The sequence below is a fragment of the Rhinolophus sinicus genome, linkage group LG02 (assembly GCF_036562045.2).
Source record: "Rhinolophus sinicus isolate RSC01 linkage group LG02, ASM3656204v1, whole genome shotgun sequence".
Classification (NCBI taxonomy): domain Eukaryota; kingdom Metazoa; phylum Chordata; class Mammalia; order Chiroptera; family Rhinolophidae; genus Rhinolophus; species Rhinolophus sinicus.
In genome coordinates this window covers 191,856,539-191,876,103 of record NC_133752.1, presented here as the reverse complement: position 1 = coordinate 191,876,103, position 19,565 = coordinate 191,856,539, and the positions used below count along the sequence as shown (strand labels likewise).

General features: G+C 52.5%; 1 protein-coding gene and 1 long non-coding RNA gene across 3 annotated transcripts in view; one reads left to right on the top strand and one right to left on the bottom strand.

The window, feature by feature from the left end:
- MICALL1 (MICAL like 1) overlaps nt 1-8,127 on the bottom strand; it is a 28,388-nt gene extending 20,261 nt beyond the window's left edge. Inside the window, exons 1-3 of one of the 2 annotated variants that reach the window (XM_074326383.1) lie at nt 7,608-8,127; nt 3,254-3,302; nt 2,754-2,895 (exon numbers count right to left, since the gene is read on the bottom strand). In XM_074326383.1, the coding sequence (XP_074182484.1) occupies nt 2,754-2,895; nt 3,254-3,302; nt 7,608-7,753 (337 nt within the window). In that variant the 5' untranslated portion in view covers nt 7,754-8,127. The remainder of the gene's footprint in view (nt 1-2,753; nt 2,896-3,253; nt 3,303-7,607) is intronic. The other variant, XM_074326384.1, reaches the window with a different exon arrangement.
- Nucleotides 8,128-11,361: 3,234 nt separating this feature from the next.
- On the top strand, nt 11,362-15,493 carry LOC141570174 (uncharacterized). The gene is made up of 3 exons (XR_012494125.1): nt 11,362-12,016; nt 13,054-13,109; nt 14,296-15,493. It is a non-coding gene; the product is annotated as an uncharacterized LOC141570174 (long non-coding RNA).
- The last annotated feature ends 4,072 nt before the right edge of the window (nt 15,494-19,565 follow it).

Below are 19,565 nucleotides of genomic sequence, written 5' to 3'. Positions count from 1 at the left end.
GAAGGAACCACCCGTCCCACCTCACCGGCCTCCTCCCACACTCCACTCCCTCATTATTTCAGCAAATATTCACTGAGCACCTATTCTGTACCCAGTGAGTACAGGAGACCCCCTAATTCAGAGTACTGTATACCAATGTCTATTTTTACTGTATGACCTATTTTTACTGTATAATCATTTCAAAAATAAAACCCAAGTTCCTTACAGTGGTCTAAAACAGCGTTGACCAAACTTCAGGTCACAACCCATGAATGGACCCTGAAATAAATTTGGTGGGTTGCAAACAGCACATTTTAAAAATGGAACACAATAGAAAGTATCTGCGTGCATCCCATGTTGTAAGGGGAAGAATCGTTTCCTGAAACTTCTTTCAGTTTACAGACATGTGCATGAACTTAGGTTATGATGGGAAATGTATTTCTCACCATGAGTCACAGTCAAAAATTTTGGAAACCCAGCAGCTTAATCAACTCCCAGTCCCTTCAGCGCCCCCCCACCCCCGTCCTGATCTCCTCCTTCCCCCTCACGCCCTGAAGCACACAGGCCCCTGCTGCCCCGTTGCCTGGAAAATTCCTTCCCAGACCTTCAGGTGGCCTCCTTCTTCTTGTTCAAGGCTTAGCTCAAATGTCACCGCCTCAGAGAGGTCCTCCCTAAAGTAGAGGCCATCTAAAGTAGTCACTTCCTCCTCCCGTTCCGTTTCATCCCATTGCCTTATTTTGTTTCCTTATTGGAATTTCCTGAAATTATATTACTTATTACTTTGTTCTCTCTCCCCCACCCATTAGACTGCAATGGGTGCACAGGACTCAGGCCACCTGGATTCTCCAACCCTGCCTTTCTGCTCTCTTGCTGCGTAACCTTGAGCTCCTTGCTTCACCTCTGTCTGATTCTCAGCTCTCTCCCTAGCACAGTGCCTGGCACATAGTAGGGGCTCAATAAATATTTGTTAAATGAATAAGTACCAGGTGCTGGAGCTACATAGCTGTGAACTAGACAGAGACAGTTTGCAGGGGAAGAGAAAGGAGGAATCAAGATATTACAACCAGAGTCCTTATGTGTTCACCACGGGGCAGGGTGCTACAAGAGCACCTGGAGTATATCAGGGTAGGCTGCTTGGAGGAGGCAAAATGTGAAGATTAGAGGATGAGTAAGAAAGAAAGTTGGGGGGGCGGCCAGGTGGCTCAGTTGGTTAGAGCTCTATGCTCATAAAACCAATGTCACCAGTTTGATTCCCACATGGGCCAGTGGGCTCTCAAGCACAAGGTTGCCAGTTCAACTCCTCGACTCCTGCAAGGGATGGTGGGCTCCACCCCCTGCAACTAAGATTGAACACGGCACCTTGAACTGAGCTGCCTCCCGGATGGCTCAGTTGGTTGGAGTGCGGGCTCTCAACCACAAGGTTGCCAGTTGGATTCCTCGAGTCCCACAAGGGATGGTGGGCTGCGCCCCCTGCAACTAGCAACGGCGACTGGACCTGGAGCTGAGCTGCGCCCTCCACAACTAAGATTGAAAGGACAACAACTTGACTTAGAAAAAAGTCCTGGAAGTACACACTGTTGCCCAATAAAGTCCTGTTCCCCTTCCCCAATTAAAAAAAAAAAGTGACGCCGATATTAACTGGTGTGACATAGACTTTATAAAATACATGTTATTTGTTCAAGTATAATATTAATCCCTAGTGTTATCTCAGGGTGGTGGGGGAGATTATTTTAATATTTACGCCCTTTTCTGTGTTTTAAATTGTGCACAGTAAACATGTTTTACTTTTATTTTTTAACTTTTTTAAGGAGGGCGCAGCTCATAGTGGCCCACGTGGGGATTGAACCACCAACCTCGGCGTTATTAGCACCACGCTCTAACCAACTGAGCTAACTGGCCACCCCATACATATTTTACTTTTAAAAAGGAGAAAAAAATCTGATTTCATAGAACACTGTTTTTAAGAGATGGGCTGGGATTGTCACAGGGAGGTCAGAGGCAGTAGGCAGGACTGAAATGAGGTGGGGGGGGCCAGGCACCACCCTCTCAGGACCCGTGGACAGCAGTAAGCAGCAGCACAGGACTCAGGCCACCTGGATTCTCCAACCCTGCCTTTCTGCTCTCTTGCTGAGTAACCTTGAGCTCCTTGCTTCCCCTCTCTGGGCCCACTTTTTCTCTGCAGGAGAGGCCCATTGCTGCCAGGAGATTCCTCATGGGGCTTCTCCAGGCAGGGGCTCTGTAACCTGGCCCAGTGACCTGACTCAGAGCAGAGAAGTGTCCTGGTGCTCCTCCACCCTCCTACCCACCGCCCCCACCACCTCAGCCTCTCAGTTCTTAGGTCTTAAAGGTCACTTCTGGGCCAGACACAGCCCAACATCCCCACAGGGCCGCTTCCCCACTGGAGGAAAAGCCTCAGGGAAGTGTCTGCAAACAGGAAGTGAGGGTGGGTACAGAAAGATGAACTCACAGACAGCAGTCTGCTTTGTCTCCTTGCATGCACATTATTTTGCTCAGTTGTGGGTTTCCGTGTTTGTTGTCTGTCTCCCCCACCAAGAGTGTGAGCTCCGGGGAGGGCTGCGATCTCATTCACAGCTATACCCCCAGCACGGTGGCGTTTGACTCAATAAACAGCATTTCAAGGAGTGAATGAATGATCCAGTGAATGAATGATGAGCTGCCTCCCCAGCTGCCTATTTGCAGGTCAGAAAACTATGACACACGTCCCCAGCCCTGCCCCCAGGGCCAGTCTCCCTGAAGGACTGTCCCCATCTCACCTTGGCCAGGGCTGGCGAAGTGGTTGTAATACTGGGACACATAGGTCATGATGCTGAGGCAGTCGGGGACACTCATAGAGACCATGTCACTGGGGTCCAGGAGAGCAGGGATCCCCAGCTCCTTCTCAGCCACTTCAAAGGCCTGGGATGGGGACAGAAGCAGCCACAGCAGGAAGAGGATGAGGAGGCACGGTTAGTGGGCACCTCTTAGCTGAGGTCCAGCTTCCCTCAGGGGGATCCGGGGACCAGGACAGGGGTGACTATGGGCTCACCTCAGCTCTGGCCCCACAGGATGACCTGGAGGTCTGGTGCTCCAGGCACAAGTGGGCCAGAGGGAAGCAGGGGGCGGGGGAGAGGAGCAGCCAGGGCCCGAGTGCAAGGCAGCTCCTCTGGGAGCTGGTCCAGGAGCCCCTCCACACAGCCCCTGCCCTGCAAGACCCCTGCCCACCCCCAACCCCCCTCACACAGCCTCTTGGGCTGCCATCTGTCTGGGGACTTACCAAATGGTTATTCTCGAAGACATTGTCCTTGGAAAGTGACTCAAAATCTCTGAAGAGGCAAAAGGGAGGAGAAACATTGAGAAGGTGACTGGGCAAGGGTGTGAGTCTAGAAGGAGCTGGGTGGAGGTGACCTCATCCCAGGGGGAGGGGTCTGTGGACTGTCTGGGAGGAAACTGAGGCAACAAGCACATGCTCATAGAGCCAGGGCAGCCCTGTGGGGGCACAGGATGAGCTCACGGCACCCAGAAGCATCTAAGCAAACTGCAAATCGCTCACAACCAGTAGGGCTCAACTTCAAGCTTTCGAGTTGAAGATCCCTTCCCTCATTTCGAGTTCTGGACATCCTTCCCCAGGATGCAATGTTCTGAGTCAGCGACAAAGACAAAACTAAGACCAGGACGAATACTTGTAATAAAAGGGACATCCATGGATTGCAGACCTCACATGGCACTGTGCTGAGCTCCTGTCTTGAAATAATTTTCAGCTCTATCTGGCAGGTATTTATTTACCCCACGTTACAGATAAGGACACTGAGGCCCAGAGAAGGGAAACCAGCCAGCCCTGAGAATCCACATTCCTGGTCCTCTTGCTGTGTGTCACAAACCTGGAGAAGTCACAGCAACATGCTGAATTCCAACCTGGCCTGAATCAGGTTTTTTAATGGGGCCAGAAATAGAACAAGTTTGAACAAGACTGGAAATCATACATACTCCAGAGCTGCTGAATGGCTGGCGAACCCTGCTGGGCCACTCCTGGGGGCGCCTTCTCTTGGGGAAACAGAGGTTTCCCAGTTTCTAAGCTAGGACAAGAGAGAGGCAGCAGGGCCTGCCTGGGAGACCCTGGGAGAGAACAGCTGGCCATCCTGCTGGCTTTATTTATCCCTGTCACCCCTCCCTGCTCCAGGCTGCTGGAGTGGCAGAAACTGGTACACCAGGCAGCCATGCCTTCCTGCTGGCAGCCTCCTGGGTGCACCCGCCCAAAGCTTTGCCCTTGTATGGCTGAAAACTGCAGCCTGACAGCCCAAGGAAGTGGGCCCCGACGCTGGGGCAGGCAGCACATCCCCTGAGGTCTGGGTCCCAGGTCCTGCTCTTCCAGGCTGGGCTGTATGACCTTGGCCATGTAGCAAGCAGTCCGCGAGGCCTTCATTTTCCCATCTGCAAATTGGTGAAGGCTCGAGTACCGACAGCCGGACTGGTGGAGTCCAGGATTGGTAAAGTGCAGGCCTCACAGATGTGAGAGAGCAGGCAGGCATGCCCTCCTCCCCGTGCCCTCCTGCCCCCTAGCTTCTCCAGACAGAATCCAGGTATAGTGAGTGGAGGCGAAGGCAGGAAAGGGTGGCATGAGAACCCTGGAAGGAAGTGCCCCAGGCTTGGGAGAGGGGAGGTGACTGTGTATGAGCTTCAGCACCCTCTTGCCACCTCTGGCCAGGCTGCTTCCTTCTCCCCTCAGCGGGGTCACTAACTCCCCTTCTTTGTCACTGCTTGAGAGCGTGACCCTCAGCAAGCTATTTAACCTCTCTAACCATCAGCCTCCTGGTCTGTGAACGCTGTGAACAGGGTGAGGGGACCCCAGCCTAAGCCTCCGACAAAGGCTTGCTCCCAGACCAAATGAGACAAAGCAACCTAGCTGTTTATTTCAGTCTCCCCAACAGTGTTTCCTCAAGGCTGGGGTCACATTTTGTTCACCCTGTGCCCCAAACACCCTGCATAGTTCTTGGTACTTAGTAGGTGTTCAATACATGTTTTTTGAATGAAGAAATGCTGGAAGCAGTGTGAAAACTATACAGGCTCTGGAGATACTACAATTCTTCCTCCATCCTTTCCCCCACCCCCATCTCTGTCTCTAATCCACATCTGGGCTTTAGTAACACAGATTTTCTGAGAGTTTTCAAAGGCCCGGGAAGTTCTATTTGACTCTGCGGGAGATGAAGGGCACAAAAATGAAACCCACATGGTGTCTGCCCTCCACGGAGCTTAAAGACGCCTGGATTGGGGGAAGCGGGCAGTGAACCAGCCCCTTTACCACGCAGCATAGCCACACCCCCAGCAGAGCCAGGGCCCACAGCGCCAGGAGCTTGAACCACTTCAGAAAATGATTCTTGCCCCACCCCTACTCTCGTGGAAAGCCACTCCATCCATCTCTGAGGTCCACTCTATGCCGTATGTGGCACACGGGCCTCAGTTTTTGTCCTGGGTGGCAGGACAAAAGGACTGTCTTGGGGAACAACGGGCTGGCAGCCCTGGTGCTGGTGATTCTGGATCTTCTCAGGAGGGGAGCCGCCCTCCATTCCAAACCAACTCCAGCCACATCCCTCCCCTTGCGGGAAGCACTCTGGCCCAGCTACTGCTCCGGGCCCTCCCTGCCTTGTGCCATGGGCTCCAGCAGTGCTACCTGTGGCTCTGCTCAGGTGTTTCCTCTGCCCCAAAGCCCTGACTTGGCTCTTGATATCTCCTTGAAGACTACGTGACATCTGGGAGGCCTTTCCAGCCCAGCCCTCTAATACAGCACTTCCCACGGGGAATTATCATCCCCTGCTTTTATATCTGTGACCCCATAGGCTGTGGGAGATCGTGTGGGTTTGTCTCTTTGCTGGCACAGTGCCCAGCACAGAGCAGTAACTCTGTAAATACTTGTTGAATAAATGAAAGAATAAGACACTCACCACCATCCCCCTACTGTCTAATTATACTACTTATAATAACTCATGTTAATTGAATGCTCATTACCTCATTGAATCCTCACGGCACTCCTGTGAGGTCAGTCTTATTATCAACCCCACTTTACAGATGAGGAAACTGATGCCTGGAGGGATTTACCCAAGGCCGCCAACCTGGGACATGGAGGGGCTGAATGCAAACCAAAGCAGCCTGAGCTTTGATGCTGGCAGGCTCAGGCCCACCACACAGCTTCGCTTGACACCCAAGTCTCTTCACACACTGGCCATGTCCTCTGCCTCCTGCCTCACCACCTGCCCCTCCAGCAAAAACAAGCCTCCATTCCAATCCAGGTGCCCTTCTCCGTCCAAGTCCCTAGTGCAGCTGTCCCATGCCACCCAGCGGGCACAGCCCACCTACATCTTCACCTCATCTTGTTTACTTCTGTATCCACACCCCCAAAACACTCTCCTCTAGGGCCCAACACAGGGCCCGACCCATCACCCACAGACATTGTGCCACACAATACACAGTAAACCAGTGCACGTGCCACCGAATCCCTGAAGCAATCCTTTCCTTTCTTCCCTCCTTCCTCAAAGCCCTCCCAGGTGCCAACCTCGGGGAGAGTAGGTCTGGAAGTGGAACAGACAGAGACTCCAGGACCTGCCAGGCTCGGGGCACCCTTGGTGCGGGGACTGTAGGCAAGAGAGGCAAGAACCATGACTCTTGTTCCCAAATTGAACATTCGATAGGAAGCAAAAAGAATGACTGGCACCAGATAAACTTTCACTTAGTGTTTCATGAATGAATGAATGAATGGATGGATGGAAGAGGTGCCAGGGCCCAAGGCATAGGGAGCTGATAGAAGCCCTAAGTCAACTTCAACTGCTCTGGAGAGCTGAATAAATTTTCCCATGAGAACGTCACTGGACAGCTGGGGGCAAGAAGGGGGCATTTCATACCCTGGAGCGCCCATTGACGGCTATCAATAGAACACATTGTGAGTCTTCACTTGGCCTTCCTGCCCCACTGAAGATGGCAGGGCCACTGGGCACACACCTGACCTGTGTCCTAATTGTGTGTGTGTGTATATGTGTGTGTGGGGGGGTACATCCATTCATCCAACCACTGTTAACCTAGGGGCCCCTCCGTGCCAGGCACTGTACTAGTGCCCTAGAGACAAAGATCGCATGGGAGAATCAGAGAAGTGAGGTTCACTGCACTCAGAGCAAGGGGGGCTCCCACAGAGGGAACAGGCCTCAACGCCTCACCAAGAGTGGGGTGCTCAGTGTGACTGTTTGAGAGGAGTTTAGTGTAGGCCCAGGGTTCCCCCAAGGAAGGTTCGGTGCCCCTTCAAAGAGTCAAGGCCTTGGGGGGCTGTGTCCCTTTGGCGAAAACCAATGCCCTGTGGGCGGGGCCACCCCCCTCCCACCCCTGCCGCGGAGGGACCAGCATGCGGTGGTGGCTTCTGAGTTCCAGTAGGCGGGGTCAGAGGCCTGGTGGAGGAGGGGGTGCTGCGGTTCGGGGGTCTCAGTGACCCTCAAGGCGTTCAGGGCCGGTCGGTAGGGTCGGCGTCTCGGTCTCCGGGGGGCGGCGCCTGCCACCGCCCGGGCACCGCGTCACTAAGGGGGGCGGGGGTCCCCGGCCCAGGCCCCGCCGCCCTGCGCCCCGACTCTCCCGCCCGCCCTCCCGGCACTCACAGCAGGTCCGGCCGGTGCCGGTGCAGGATGGCGCAGAAGGCCAGGCCGTCCCGGAAGGAGCTGCTCAGGTCGCGGATGTCCACGTCGCGGTAGCCCTCGCACTGGCGGCGGCACCAGGCCAGCAACGCACCCCGCGGCCCCGCCATGAGCTTCGCGGGGCTCGGCCCGGCTCCGGGCGCCGCCGGGATCAGGCTTCACCCTCTGGCCCGCCACGGGCGGCTCCGGCGCGGCCCTGCTCTGCGCTGCTCCGAGCTCCGGGCGCCGACCGGTTGGCAAAGGGCGGGGAGGAGGCGGGGCCGCGGTCTCGGTGTCCTAGGCTCGGGCTCCGGCGCGGGGTCCCGGCTCGGCTGACTGCTCCCCGCCCGGACCTGCCCGGACCTGCCCGGCCGACCGCCGCCTACTCACTGCCGCCGGCTCCGCTTGCAAAGAGCCGGCCGCGGGCGCCGGCGTCCCGCTGGCCTCGGTCCCCGCCCGCCGCCGCCGGGGAGCGGGGAGGGGGCGGCGGCCTGCTGCCCCACCCAGCGATGGCTCCGCCCCCAGACGCAGACCCCCCCTCCACACACACACCACACACACACACACACACACACACACACACACACACACAGAGGCCCCGACACCCAGCGATGGCTCCGCCCCCAGACGCAGACACCCCCCCATACACACACACACACACACACACACACACACACACAGAGGCCCCGACACCCCACCGCCCCTCTCCTGGGCGATCCCCAGTCTCCCGTTCCCCACGGTGACCTCTCAAAGAACTCTGGGACAGCCCTGAACCCCTACCCACCGCAACTAGCCGGTTCCCATGATGACTTCCTCCACTCCCCACCTGCACCAGCCTGCCCACCGGGAACTCCTCTTCCTCCCATCCAGAATCCTTCCCAGTCTTTGGCGTGAGAACCTGCAAATCCCCCACCCAACTCCCCTGGCCTGAAACTTTGTGGAGGCATTCCCCCCACCTCAGGAGGTGCCCCTGCAGACCCCGAAGCACCCACAGATGGTCACCAGCTTCCCTCACCCCATCTCATCACTCCAAAACATCCCTGACCTCCAGGTAATTTTGCCTTCCTCCATAGCCTGCCAGGGAGACGCCATGTTCCCCACACCACCATCAGTCCAGGTGTCCACCCAGGGGTGTATTGAGCCTGACCACCTGTCCTACAGAGTTCTCCTGCCCTGCCCTGTAGGCCCACTCCCCACTGGGGCCCCTCTCCTGCCATGATTAGGGTGGTGGTGGGTTGGACTCCTATGGGGAGGGACCATGGGAAGCAGGCCCTTGGCTGGCAGGGCATCGGGTGTCTGGCCTGGAAACTTCACAGCATCATTCTCCACTTGCTTCCCCTTAAAGTTTTGGGTAAGCGACCCCTCCCCAGAGGCCTTTCCTCCTCCAGGAGATGCATCAGCCTTCCACAGGGCTGGCTGTCAGCTGCCTTGGCGGTGATGTCACTGACCAGTGCAATAGTTAGCTGGGATCGGTCTCTGACTCCACCCCCCAAGGGAAGGAGCAGGATCTTAGTCACTGTCACCCCTAGCCCTGGGGGGGTATGGGAGTCACAATGACATAGGCTCCCATCCTGGCTTTCCCCACTCTCCCAGACGTGTAATCTTGAGCTGCCCTGAACCTGAACCTCAGTTTCTACATCTTAAAAATGGGGATAATTTCTTCTTTACAAGGTGGCTGAGAGAATTAAGATATAATGTGCCTGATCCTTTAGTCGTCACTCATAAATGCTAACTATTGATACCTGATGCCCAGTGCACTTGTGGTAAAATGGACTGAGAACATTTCGTCCCCAGCTTGTCACTTGGGCTCTTTTGAGGACATGATCAAGGAGAAAGGCCAACTTGGAGAATCCCACGTCCTCAAAGGCCCACTGAGTCCCATCCCAGGATACAATGACCTGGGGAAGGGGATCCCGGCCTTGGGAACCCAACCCTGGCTCTGAGGCTGGAAGCCCACCGCCTAGGCCCAGAAGGTAGACTGTCAGGCTACCTAGAAAGGGGCTGCCATGGGCCAGGATGCCTGGCCAGCCTGCTTGGCCCCTCACCAGCCTGCGCTGCCACCTCCCACCTTCCCTGTCCTCTAAAGGAAAACACCTCCAGGAAAGGAACTTTCCAGGCACGCTTATTAAATCAGGGGCCTGGTCTCAGGACCCTGATACCAGCACCCACCTTGGCCTTCAAAGTCCACCAGGATTCTCATTAAAACCCAGGAGGTATTATATCCCTGTCCCTGTCCTCTCCAGCCTAAGGGGCTCCCTTCAGGTCCCTGAAGACGGCTCAGATCTGACTTGATCCCCGTTGCTGTAATAATAGCTTACATGGCACCGCCCTCTGGGCCCCTATTAGCCATTTCTGTGTTTTATAAACTCATTCCTGAGTCAGCTCACCATGATAGGAAATAAGGGCCTGTGTGACCACAGGCCAGACGACTCAGCCCTGTGAGCCCCAATTTCCTACCCTGTAAAATCTAGATGATAATCTTTGTTTTGCCTGTGTTCCAGGGTTGTGGGTAATCAGGTAAGATAATGGATGGAAAAATGCTGTGCAGACTGTAAATCCAGGTTCAGGTAGGAGGTGGGACTGTGTTTACAGGTGAGGTCAGAAGCCACAGACGGCCAGGTGAGTCACTGGTCCAAAAGCATGTCATAATTTCAGGATTAGGATAGAGGGCTTTGGGCCCTTCATTTCAGTGCTTTTCTTTATTTTGTTTAACTGTCGATTAAGAAGTGAATGCATTGTCCTTATCAAATATTTAAAAATAAAGTAAACCTAAAGTTCCTACTTGACTGTCTTCTCTCAAGCTCAGTCTCCTCCTAAGTGGCAGCCCCCATTGTCAGCTTGAAACTTAGCCTTCCAGACCTTGTGCAAGCATTTACATTCACAGATCCAACAAATACTGAGTACCTGCTCCCCATCTGGGGAGCTCCAAGGGAGATAGGGTTCCTGCCCTCAGGAAACTAACATTCTAGCTGGGAAGATGGGCAGGGAACAAACAAATCAACAAAGATGGTGAGAGGTGCTCAGAAGAAAATAAAGCAAAGTGCTGTGATAGAAACCATGGAACCGACAGGGCGGCCAGGGAAGGCCTCTTCGAGGTGGGGACACTTGAGTTGAATGATACCCATCTCCCAAGAGAGCAAGCTGAATGCAAGCCAGTGAGAGATGTCACTGCAGACAGAGCTTGAATCCTTTCTAATGAATTCCAGGTAATAGCCACACGTATACCAGTAGTGGGCAGGATCCTGGTGAGAGAGACAGACTCCTTGCTACTCTGTCCAGCAAGGAAAAAGGAAGCCCAGGGAACAGCAAGCATCCAGAGGAAGCCCCTGATTGGTTGGGGTCAGGGTGCCATGCTTTCCATTTACCATTCTTTCTGCCAACCTGCTTTGTTAGGAGGGCTGCAAAGACAAGCTGACCGACCACTGGGAGGGAGAGAAGTTAACACAGAATGAGCACTGGGATGAATGAGTAAATGAATAACCAGGGCCTATGGTTTACATTTATTTTCACACAGAGATCTCAAGATAAGTTTCAGAAAGGTAAAAGGCATAGGAACCGCCATGGAGGAGCCCTGGAGAGGTTGTGGGGAAAACGAATTTCATCAGTGCTCTGGGAACCTCTGGCTGTTGATTCCACCAGATTCTGCACCTTTTCAGAGGCCGGTGGGCTGCTTCTCTCTCAGAGCCAGAGGTCCATGGGTGCGTGTGTGTTTCCGCAGGTGGAAGGTGATACCTGGCTGGCCCCATTTCACCCACCACCTACTCTCTATGCCACTGACTTGCTGCAAGACCCTGAACAAGAATGTCACCTGTCTAAGGTTTAATGTCAACATCTGTAAAAGGTGGGGGTTTGCCCACCCTAGGATGCAGCAGGCCTGTTTCTAGATTTTGTTCTCCAGAAATACTATCCCAGCGGCCCCCGATGTACATACAAAGACGTTCATTGTTCGTTCACAGCAAAACACTGGGGACTGGGTGATGCAGTTTCAGCACAGCTGGACAACAGAAAAACACACAGCTGTTAACGTCGGGAAGAGAGGTTACCTGCCCAAATGCTGTCAGTGGTAAACCTTGGGAGTGAGATTGGGGGGTGTGGCAGACTCATTTTTTACAAGTACTTATTTTTTACAAGTACTACATATAAGTGGAATCATAAAGTATGTGTTGCTGATTAATTTTTAAACTCTTGCTCTGGTCACAGTATTAACCAGTCACTTAGGGAGAAAAAAAGTCATTTTCATTTTCTCATAGCCACACACATTGTTTACAGTTTCACATTGCTAGAAGCAAATCAGGCTCTAGTTTGAAAACAAAACCAGCCTCAAATGAGCAAGAGAGAATTTGCCCACACAGCACCGGGGCCACGGGCAGATCACTGCAAGATGAGAAATCTGGGTAAGTCAGGTGGAGCAAGTAGAATTTTATATGAAAAGAATAACAGATGAGGGAGGGGGACTTTGGAACTGAGCCATCCGTCCAGTCCAGACAGCCTGGAGCCTCGACACCTGTGGTCTTCTAATTCCAGAATTTCATTTTTCTAAGCTTCCCTGACCACCAGATTCTAGGATTCTCAGTCCCATATGGGTCTGACCATTGTGTTTTTCTACCCAGCTGTGCCTCAGGATTCAGGGTCCTGCCCAAGCCCTGGGCTCTGAACTGCTCCCTGGGGGGCAGCCTGGCAGAGTTGTGGACAATAGGAGCATTGTGAGACCTCTGGAAATGGGGGGGGGAGGGGACTGGGGGCAGCAGGAGGCGTGTGGGAGGCTCGGGTGGCAGGAGTGGCAGCTGCTTTGCAGCTTTCCTCTGTCCTCGCTGGGAGGGCCAGTGGCATGCCGTGAGCGTGCCAGGATGTCCTGAGCCCCAGCCTGCCTAGATGTGGCCTGGGTCCCCTGGAATCCCAGCTATGTGAGGACAGTTTGGCTATCTCAAGCCTTTCTCCATAAACCATGCTTCTGCCCACATATACATATAGACACGTTGTGGAAAATCTATCCAGGACTGGGCAAGTGGGCTTGCGTCCTTACCCTTAAAATCAAACAACCCTCCCATTAACCCCTCCAGAACAGAGAAGACCATGTGCTGCCTGAGAGGGGAGACTAGAGCCCAGGGCAAGAGGTGTGTTTGCCCAGGGTGGCAGAGGCACAGAGGGGGAGCTGAGATGGAACCCACCCCTGACCCTCACTCTCTGTGCCACAGGCTGCTTGGTGAGGCCTCAGCCTGCCACAATGTCCCTTGCCCCTTTGGCTGCCCCTGAAACGCCTATCGCTGCTATTCCAAATCCTACACAGGCTTTAAGGCCCAGCTTAGCCATCACCTCCTCCCTAAAGCCTTCCCAAATAGGCCCAGACAGAAACCATGAGTCCAGGTCTTCTCACAGAATCCCACCCTTAGAATTAGACGGGACCCAGAGGGGATATCCTTGCTGATTTCAGAGAGGAATTTCCACACGCCTACCCTGGGAGGACTGGTAGACCAGCGTGGAAGACAGGTATGTAAACAACTGCAAAAACAGTCACAGAAAGAGAAGATAGGGGATGTGACGGAGCGATAAGCAAAGTGCAACAGGGCTTCCAAAAGTAGCCTCTCATTTCCTGCCTGGGGACTAAGGGCTGCATGGAGGAGGTGGCATTCATTTGTGCATAAGTACCTCTCCCCTCTGGACTGTGAGATCCTTAATGATACTGATAGCTCACCTTTATGAGCACTAACCACATAGCAGACATTGTGTGTTTTGTTCACCTTCACCACCTCTTTGATTCCTCACAAGTCTATGAGCTGGGGACTATCGCATTATCCCCATCTACTGTTGAGGATAAGGCTCTGAGAGATTGAAGCCTGCTTGAAGCCACACAGTCGGCAAAAAGTGCAGTCAGAACTCTGCCTAGCTCTTTCTGACTTCACAAAGAACTTTCACCACAATCGTGTCACTGGGGTATTGAGGCAGGCAGTGTGTCCAGTTCCTCACTGCACACCTAGTTTGCACTGTAAATTCGTTCATGGTTATGTACCTGTGAGTTTGGTGAGCAAGAATTTCCCAGGAGCCCCAGCTCTACAGCCCCCGGAGGCCCTGCCCATAATGCTCCCCTCTCACTCCCAACTGTAATAAGCACGCTGGGTGCTGGGATTCTCCCAGCAGGCTGCAGGGTTGGTGCTTGGGTGCTGATATAGTATATTCAAAGCCCTAGTAATTGGGCTCCTGCTGTTCCACAGGAGGGGCTCGGGAGAAATTCGGCAGGAAGGAGCCAGAGAGAGACTGGAGGGCCTGATTTAGGGTTGGGTCTGCAAAGCCAGCCCCTACTTACGCTTTGATTCTTTAGGGGTGACTGGGGGTTATGGTGGAGATCATGGGGGCTAGAGCTCTCCCAACTACCCCTCAGTATCAACCTGGCCAGCTCTGAAAGTCCAAAGCAGGCAGAGTGGGAAATGGTTACTGAGCCTTCCTGACATAGGAAGGGCACCTCCCCTCTGAGGAGTAAGCCACAAGGCAGGAGCTGTCAGTCAGCCAGAAGATCAGACCACCTGACAAGTCTCAGAGGCTAGAAAAGGACTGTTTGTGTCCCACTTACCTGACTGTCCACATGGAACAGTGAGCAAAGCAGCTCTTCCTGTCTAAAACAGGAAGTGAGACTTATCTGTTAAAGCTCTGAGGCGGAGTTGCTTTTTCCTCTCAATAGGACAGAGGTTCGAGAAGGCACACCTCATCTCCAGGTGACACAATACAACACAACTGGGACGGATATGAGTAACACCAAACACTTGTATCACGCTACATAGATGCTGAGACTTGGAAGAGCCAGGCACGTGGGGGAGAATTATTCTCTCCATTTGAGAGGCTCACAGAAGTTAAACGTGTCTGAAATCGCCCAGCTTCTAAGGCGGCAACGTCAAGTTGAACCTAAGTTCCCTGCCACTTCCCAACCATGACCAGAGAGTGAAATCCACTCTCCCATATCCACTGGCCCAGGGAAAGATATGGGAGGTGGGGTGAGGGCAGAAGGTAGGTACCTTGACCTTGATCAAGTGGCTAAATAAGGACAGGGTGGAGCCAGAAATAAGGAAACGCTGGGATTTTCAGCTGCAGGCTTGACAGAAACGTAGAGCCACAGGAACCAAGATGATTTGCTGCTTCCCATACCCCCTCATTCTGGAAAACATCAGGAAATGATGGTCAGGCTTTGAACTTCAAATTGCCGTGCTCTCAGCCTCTTTCTGATGCCCTTCCCCCACACCGGAGGCCAGCTCCTGACCCCCAGCCACAGCACACGCCAGCACAGCCAGCACATCGCACCGCCAGTCCACAGGGCAGGCTGGGGGTGGGGATGAAAGGCACTGATAGGATGAGCCAGTGACAGCAAAGCCACGGTTTTCATTTGCTAAAAGACTATACCAGACAGTGCATCCATTCATCATTGATTCATTCTACGCCTCTATGTTCTAGAAGGGATTTAAGGCACACTTCATCACTTATTCATACAGTAAGTCCCCACTTAACGTGGTTGATAGGTTCCTGGAAACAGACTTCAAGCGAAACGATGTACAACGATACCAATTTACTGTATGTTAATTGACAAGACACAAGAGCTAAGTTCCTATGGCCTATTTCTGGTCACAAACACATCACCAAACTGCTACATGAGGACCCAAAACACTTCTAATATTGAACACTGAAGTAAATGTGAGCTATACATACATTTAAGAAAGATTAATAAGAAAATTATTTTCCAACATTCTCATTTCAGTTGAAGGTCACGGGTGGCCTCCCCCAGAAGCTCAGGGTGGAAGGCGGGACCAACCCTGGACAGGACACCCTTCCATCACAGGGCCACTCACACTTACTCAGATTGGGACAATGCAGACATGCCAATCACCTCACGTCTTTGGGATGTGGGAGGAAACCGGAGCACCCGAAGACATGGGAGAACATGCAAACTCCACACAGACAGTGGCCCGGCTGGGAATTGGTTGGTTGGTTGTTTTTTTGTCATCAACATTATAATGAAACAACGTTGAACGAAAAATATTATTCAAGGACCTGCTATACACTTACACCGAGGGTGCCAAAAAAAGTATACACATGACTTGTATTCATCTTTTGTTACCGGTATGTATTATTACAATTTTAACAGTTTTTTCCTTTCTTAAAATGTGTATGTATTTTTTTGGCACCTTCTGTTTTGTTTCATTCAATTCTCACTCATTCCCTCATGCCTTTATCATTTACTCATTCAACAAATTCTCTTTACGGCAAAGGCCATGGATCCCAAGTGCTACCTCTTTGCACAAGTGTTCATGAGGCTCCTGGCCCAATTCTGGGTGTTACCCAGAATTCTAGAACTGCAGGGCTGCAGCCCTCAGGCAACAGCTGGTCTCACTGCCTCATTTTGCAGATGAGATGGTCAGTAACCACCGAAGGTCAAGGCCGTACTGCAAACAGAAATCCTATCTTGGGCTCACAGTTCCGTGTATCAGGAAGCCAGAGACACTGTGAGAGGAAGCCACGGCCACCAGAGGCCAGTCTGTGGCGAGAAACCAGCTCTCAGCACAGGGTCTGAAGATCAGTGTTCCAGCCCCAGCTGTTCACTGCCTCTGCTCAAATTTGTATGCCCAGGGCATCTCCACTGGGATCTCCCACGGAGTCCTCAAACTCGTGTGAACCCAGTTGTCTACCCACCTGCACATGCCTCCTCTTCCACACCTGCTCCACCCACCCTATCTCCCAGAAGCAACTGCCAGACGCCTGGGCATCTCTCCCACCCCCACCCCCACATCCAGCCAATGGCCAAGCCCTGTCCTCTGTAACCTCCCAAATTGCTCTTGAATGCCCCTGCCTCTCCCCATGCCTGCTGCTGCCACTGTGTGAGACCCAGCTCGAGACAAGTGCCTCAGCCTCTCTGTGAACCGACCTCTACACTGTCTCTACAGGCCTGCCTTTGGTCCATGGAAGAATAGATGGAGAAAGGCTGAGCCCAGCTCTATCACAAAGCAGCCATGCTGATCCACACATGACCTTTCTGCCTCTGTAATCTAGGACTCTGACTTTCAATGTCACAGACAGCGAATAATAATGAATTCAGTCCCTAATCACACTCTAGGCCAGATGCTATGCTAAGTACTTTATATAATTTAACCAACAGAAGAATCCTGAGGCAGGTGCTATCCCCATTTTATAGATGAGGAAAGTGAGGCATTGAGAAGCTAAGTAACTTGGCCCCCGGTCACACAGCTAGTATGTGGAGCCAGGATTCAAACCAGATCCGAGCAAGCCCAAGCCCACACACTTTGCTGTACTATCTTCTCTTGTGGGTGCATGAACGTTAGGTAACTGGGGGGGCACCCAGAGGCCCCCATCCCCTGATGACAAAACCTTCACTCCCTTTGCGCATGGGAGAATTATGAACTGACTTCCTCCACTCTGGGCAGCTGCAATAAAGATCCTGGGAGTTGTCTGCAGCTGCTGAATGCCCTGCCTTCCTCGAGTGGTACCAGGCAGAGTTCAGCTGTGCCTGCCCCCTCACGAGGACTGCTGGCTGCCCAGCACTGCCGCTGGACCCGGACCAAGCCACTGGGAAATGGCCCCAAGTCGGGCGCCCCACACTGGGTCTGTGACTTGGGGCTCCTGAAATGGCCCGTCTCCCAGCAAGGTGAGAAGAGTGCCGAGAGGCTGTGTCAGACACAGCACACCTTGACCTGGCCTGACTTTCATGATGGAGACAGGAGACTCTGCCATGAGCCATGAGACTCTGGTGTTGAATGCAAAGCAACCGTGGGGGCTGCTCAGGTGGGTCTGAATTGCTAAGAGCCACCAGTGCCACATGTCAGGACGGGTAATGGGTACAGAGAAGGGATGGTGCTGGACAGGCTGTTTGTTAGGCCAGGGAACCTGAGAGCAGACATCACTGTCGGGGGTCAGGAGGCCTGGCTGGCACCGGCCTGGAGATCAAAACGCTTGGCAGGATCCTGACTCTGCCGCTCGTTAGGGTCCAGCAAGGTAAAAAACGAAGAATTTGGAAAGCTACCAAGAGCCCTGTGAACGTCTGCATTTATTATTCAGAGAGGCTGCTTGTGTTTTTCCTTTCTTTGGAAGGTGGGTGAGTTGTAGGATGGTGTTCCAGAGACAGCTCAGGCTTTAGAACTGGGCTGACCCCGGTTCAATTCTGGCTCCTTTTTTGCTCTGGGAAACTTGCACAAGTTCTGTAACCTCCCTGGTGAAGAACGGCTTCCCACCTCACTTTGTCCCAGTCCTTAGTCATCTACAGGGCCCTATCTATATACTGTGTTTCCCTGAAAATAAGACCTAGCCGGACCATCAGCTCGAATGCGTCTTTTGGAGCAAAAATTAATTAAGACGGTCTTATATTAATTTTTGCTCCAAAAGACGCATTTGAGCTGATGGTCCGGCTAGGGCTTATTTTCGGGGAAACGGTATGACAGGGAGCTTCACTCCTCTTTGGTCTCCCCTCCACCTTCCCCCTTGCTCACTCTGCTTCAACTGACCTTTTCACTACATTTTCTCAACACACAACACATGCTCTAGCATCAAGCACTGGGTTTCCTCTTCCTGGAATACTTTCTTCAGATATCTGCGATGTTGTCTTCTTGCCTCATTCAGGTCTCTGCCCAAATGACACCGTGTACTATTTTCTATCCTATTTGAAATGGTAATTCCTACCCTTGATTTTTCTCCTTTACACGTATTTCCATCCAACATACTAAATATGGTTTATCACCTGTCTCCACTCATTAAAATGTAAGCCCATGGAGGCCAGGGTTTTTAATCTAAAATTTTTTAAATTATTTTTTAGGAATTTTGTCTTTTATCCACTTCCGTCATTTCCTCTTTGCCTAGCAGTTTCACTTGCAGGTAAAGGATCCAACCCCTGTGCCTAAAATCCTAGTGTGCCTGATACACAGTAGGCCCTGTGTTAGATTCCTAGGGCTGCGGTAACAAATCACCACAGACGTGGTGGCTTAAAACAGAAACTTATTCTCACAGTTCTGGAAGCCAAAAGCCTAAAATCAAGGTGTCAGCTCTAGGGGAGAACCCATTCTTGCCTTTCTGCTTCTGGTGGTTCCAGGTGGACCCCAGCTTGTGGCTGCATAACTCTAACCTCTGCTTCTGTCTTCATGGGGCCTTTTCCTCCTTTTCTGTGGGTGTCTCTTATAATGACACTTGTTACTGGATTTAGGGGCCACCTGGATAATCCAGGATGATCTTATCTTGAGATCTTTAACTTACATCTACGAAGCCCTTTTTCCAAATGTCACATGACAGGATCCAGGAGTTAAGATACCGATATTATCTTCTCGGGAACCAGCATTCAAGCCACTACAGCATTCAACAGTAACATTCACATAAGTGAGAAAAAAAGAAGATACAGAAAAGCTTGTAAGTTTGAAATGTGAGAGAGGAGCATGCGTTATAGGCCAGGCAGCACGCTGGACGTCTAAATAGCACCTCATTTATTCCTCACGACTCCCCAGGAAGGCAGATTCTATCATCCTTGTTTTATATGCAAGGAACACGGGCTCGGAGGTGAAGTGACATGCAAGCAGGGACTTCCACCCCAAGAGCCACACTGGTGCTCAGCTCAGGATGACAGGTCCAGCACTAACACCCAGGATAAGAGGAAGCCATTCCACCCAGCTCTAGCCACTGCCTGCCACTGAGCTCCCCGTGACAGTCACCTGGTGTAGGTCCGGCTCTGGTCAGCAGCAGGCACGAAGAATGAGAACCCTCAGGTGTACTGCACGTCGGTGGGCGAAATGGCCCGTGCACACCCATTTCATCTCACAACCTGGGGAGGCGGTCTTTCATTGTCAGACACGGCTACCAGCCCAGAGGTCACAGAGCAAATTAGTGACACAGTTCAGACTTGAATCCAGATGTCAGCCCTTCAAGTCAATGGCTCTTTCCATGTTCTCAAGCCCCCTTATGACCGGAACT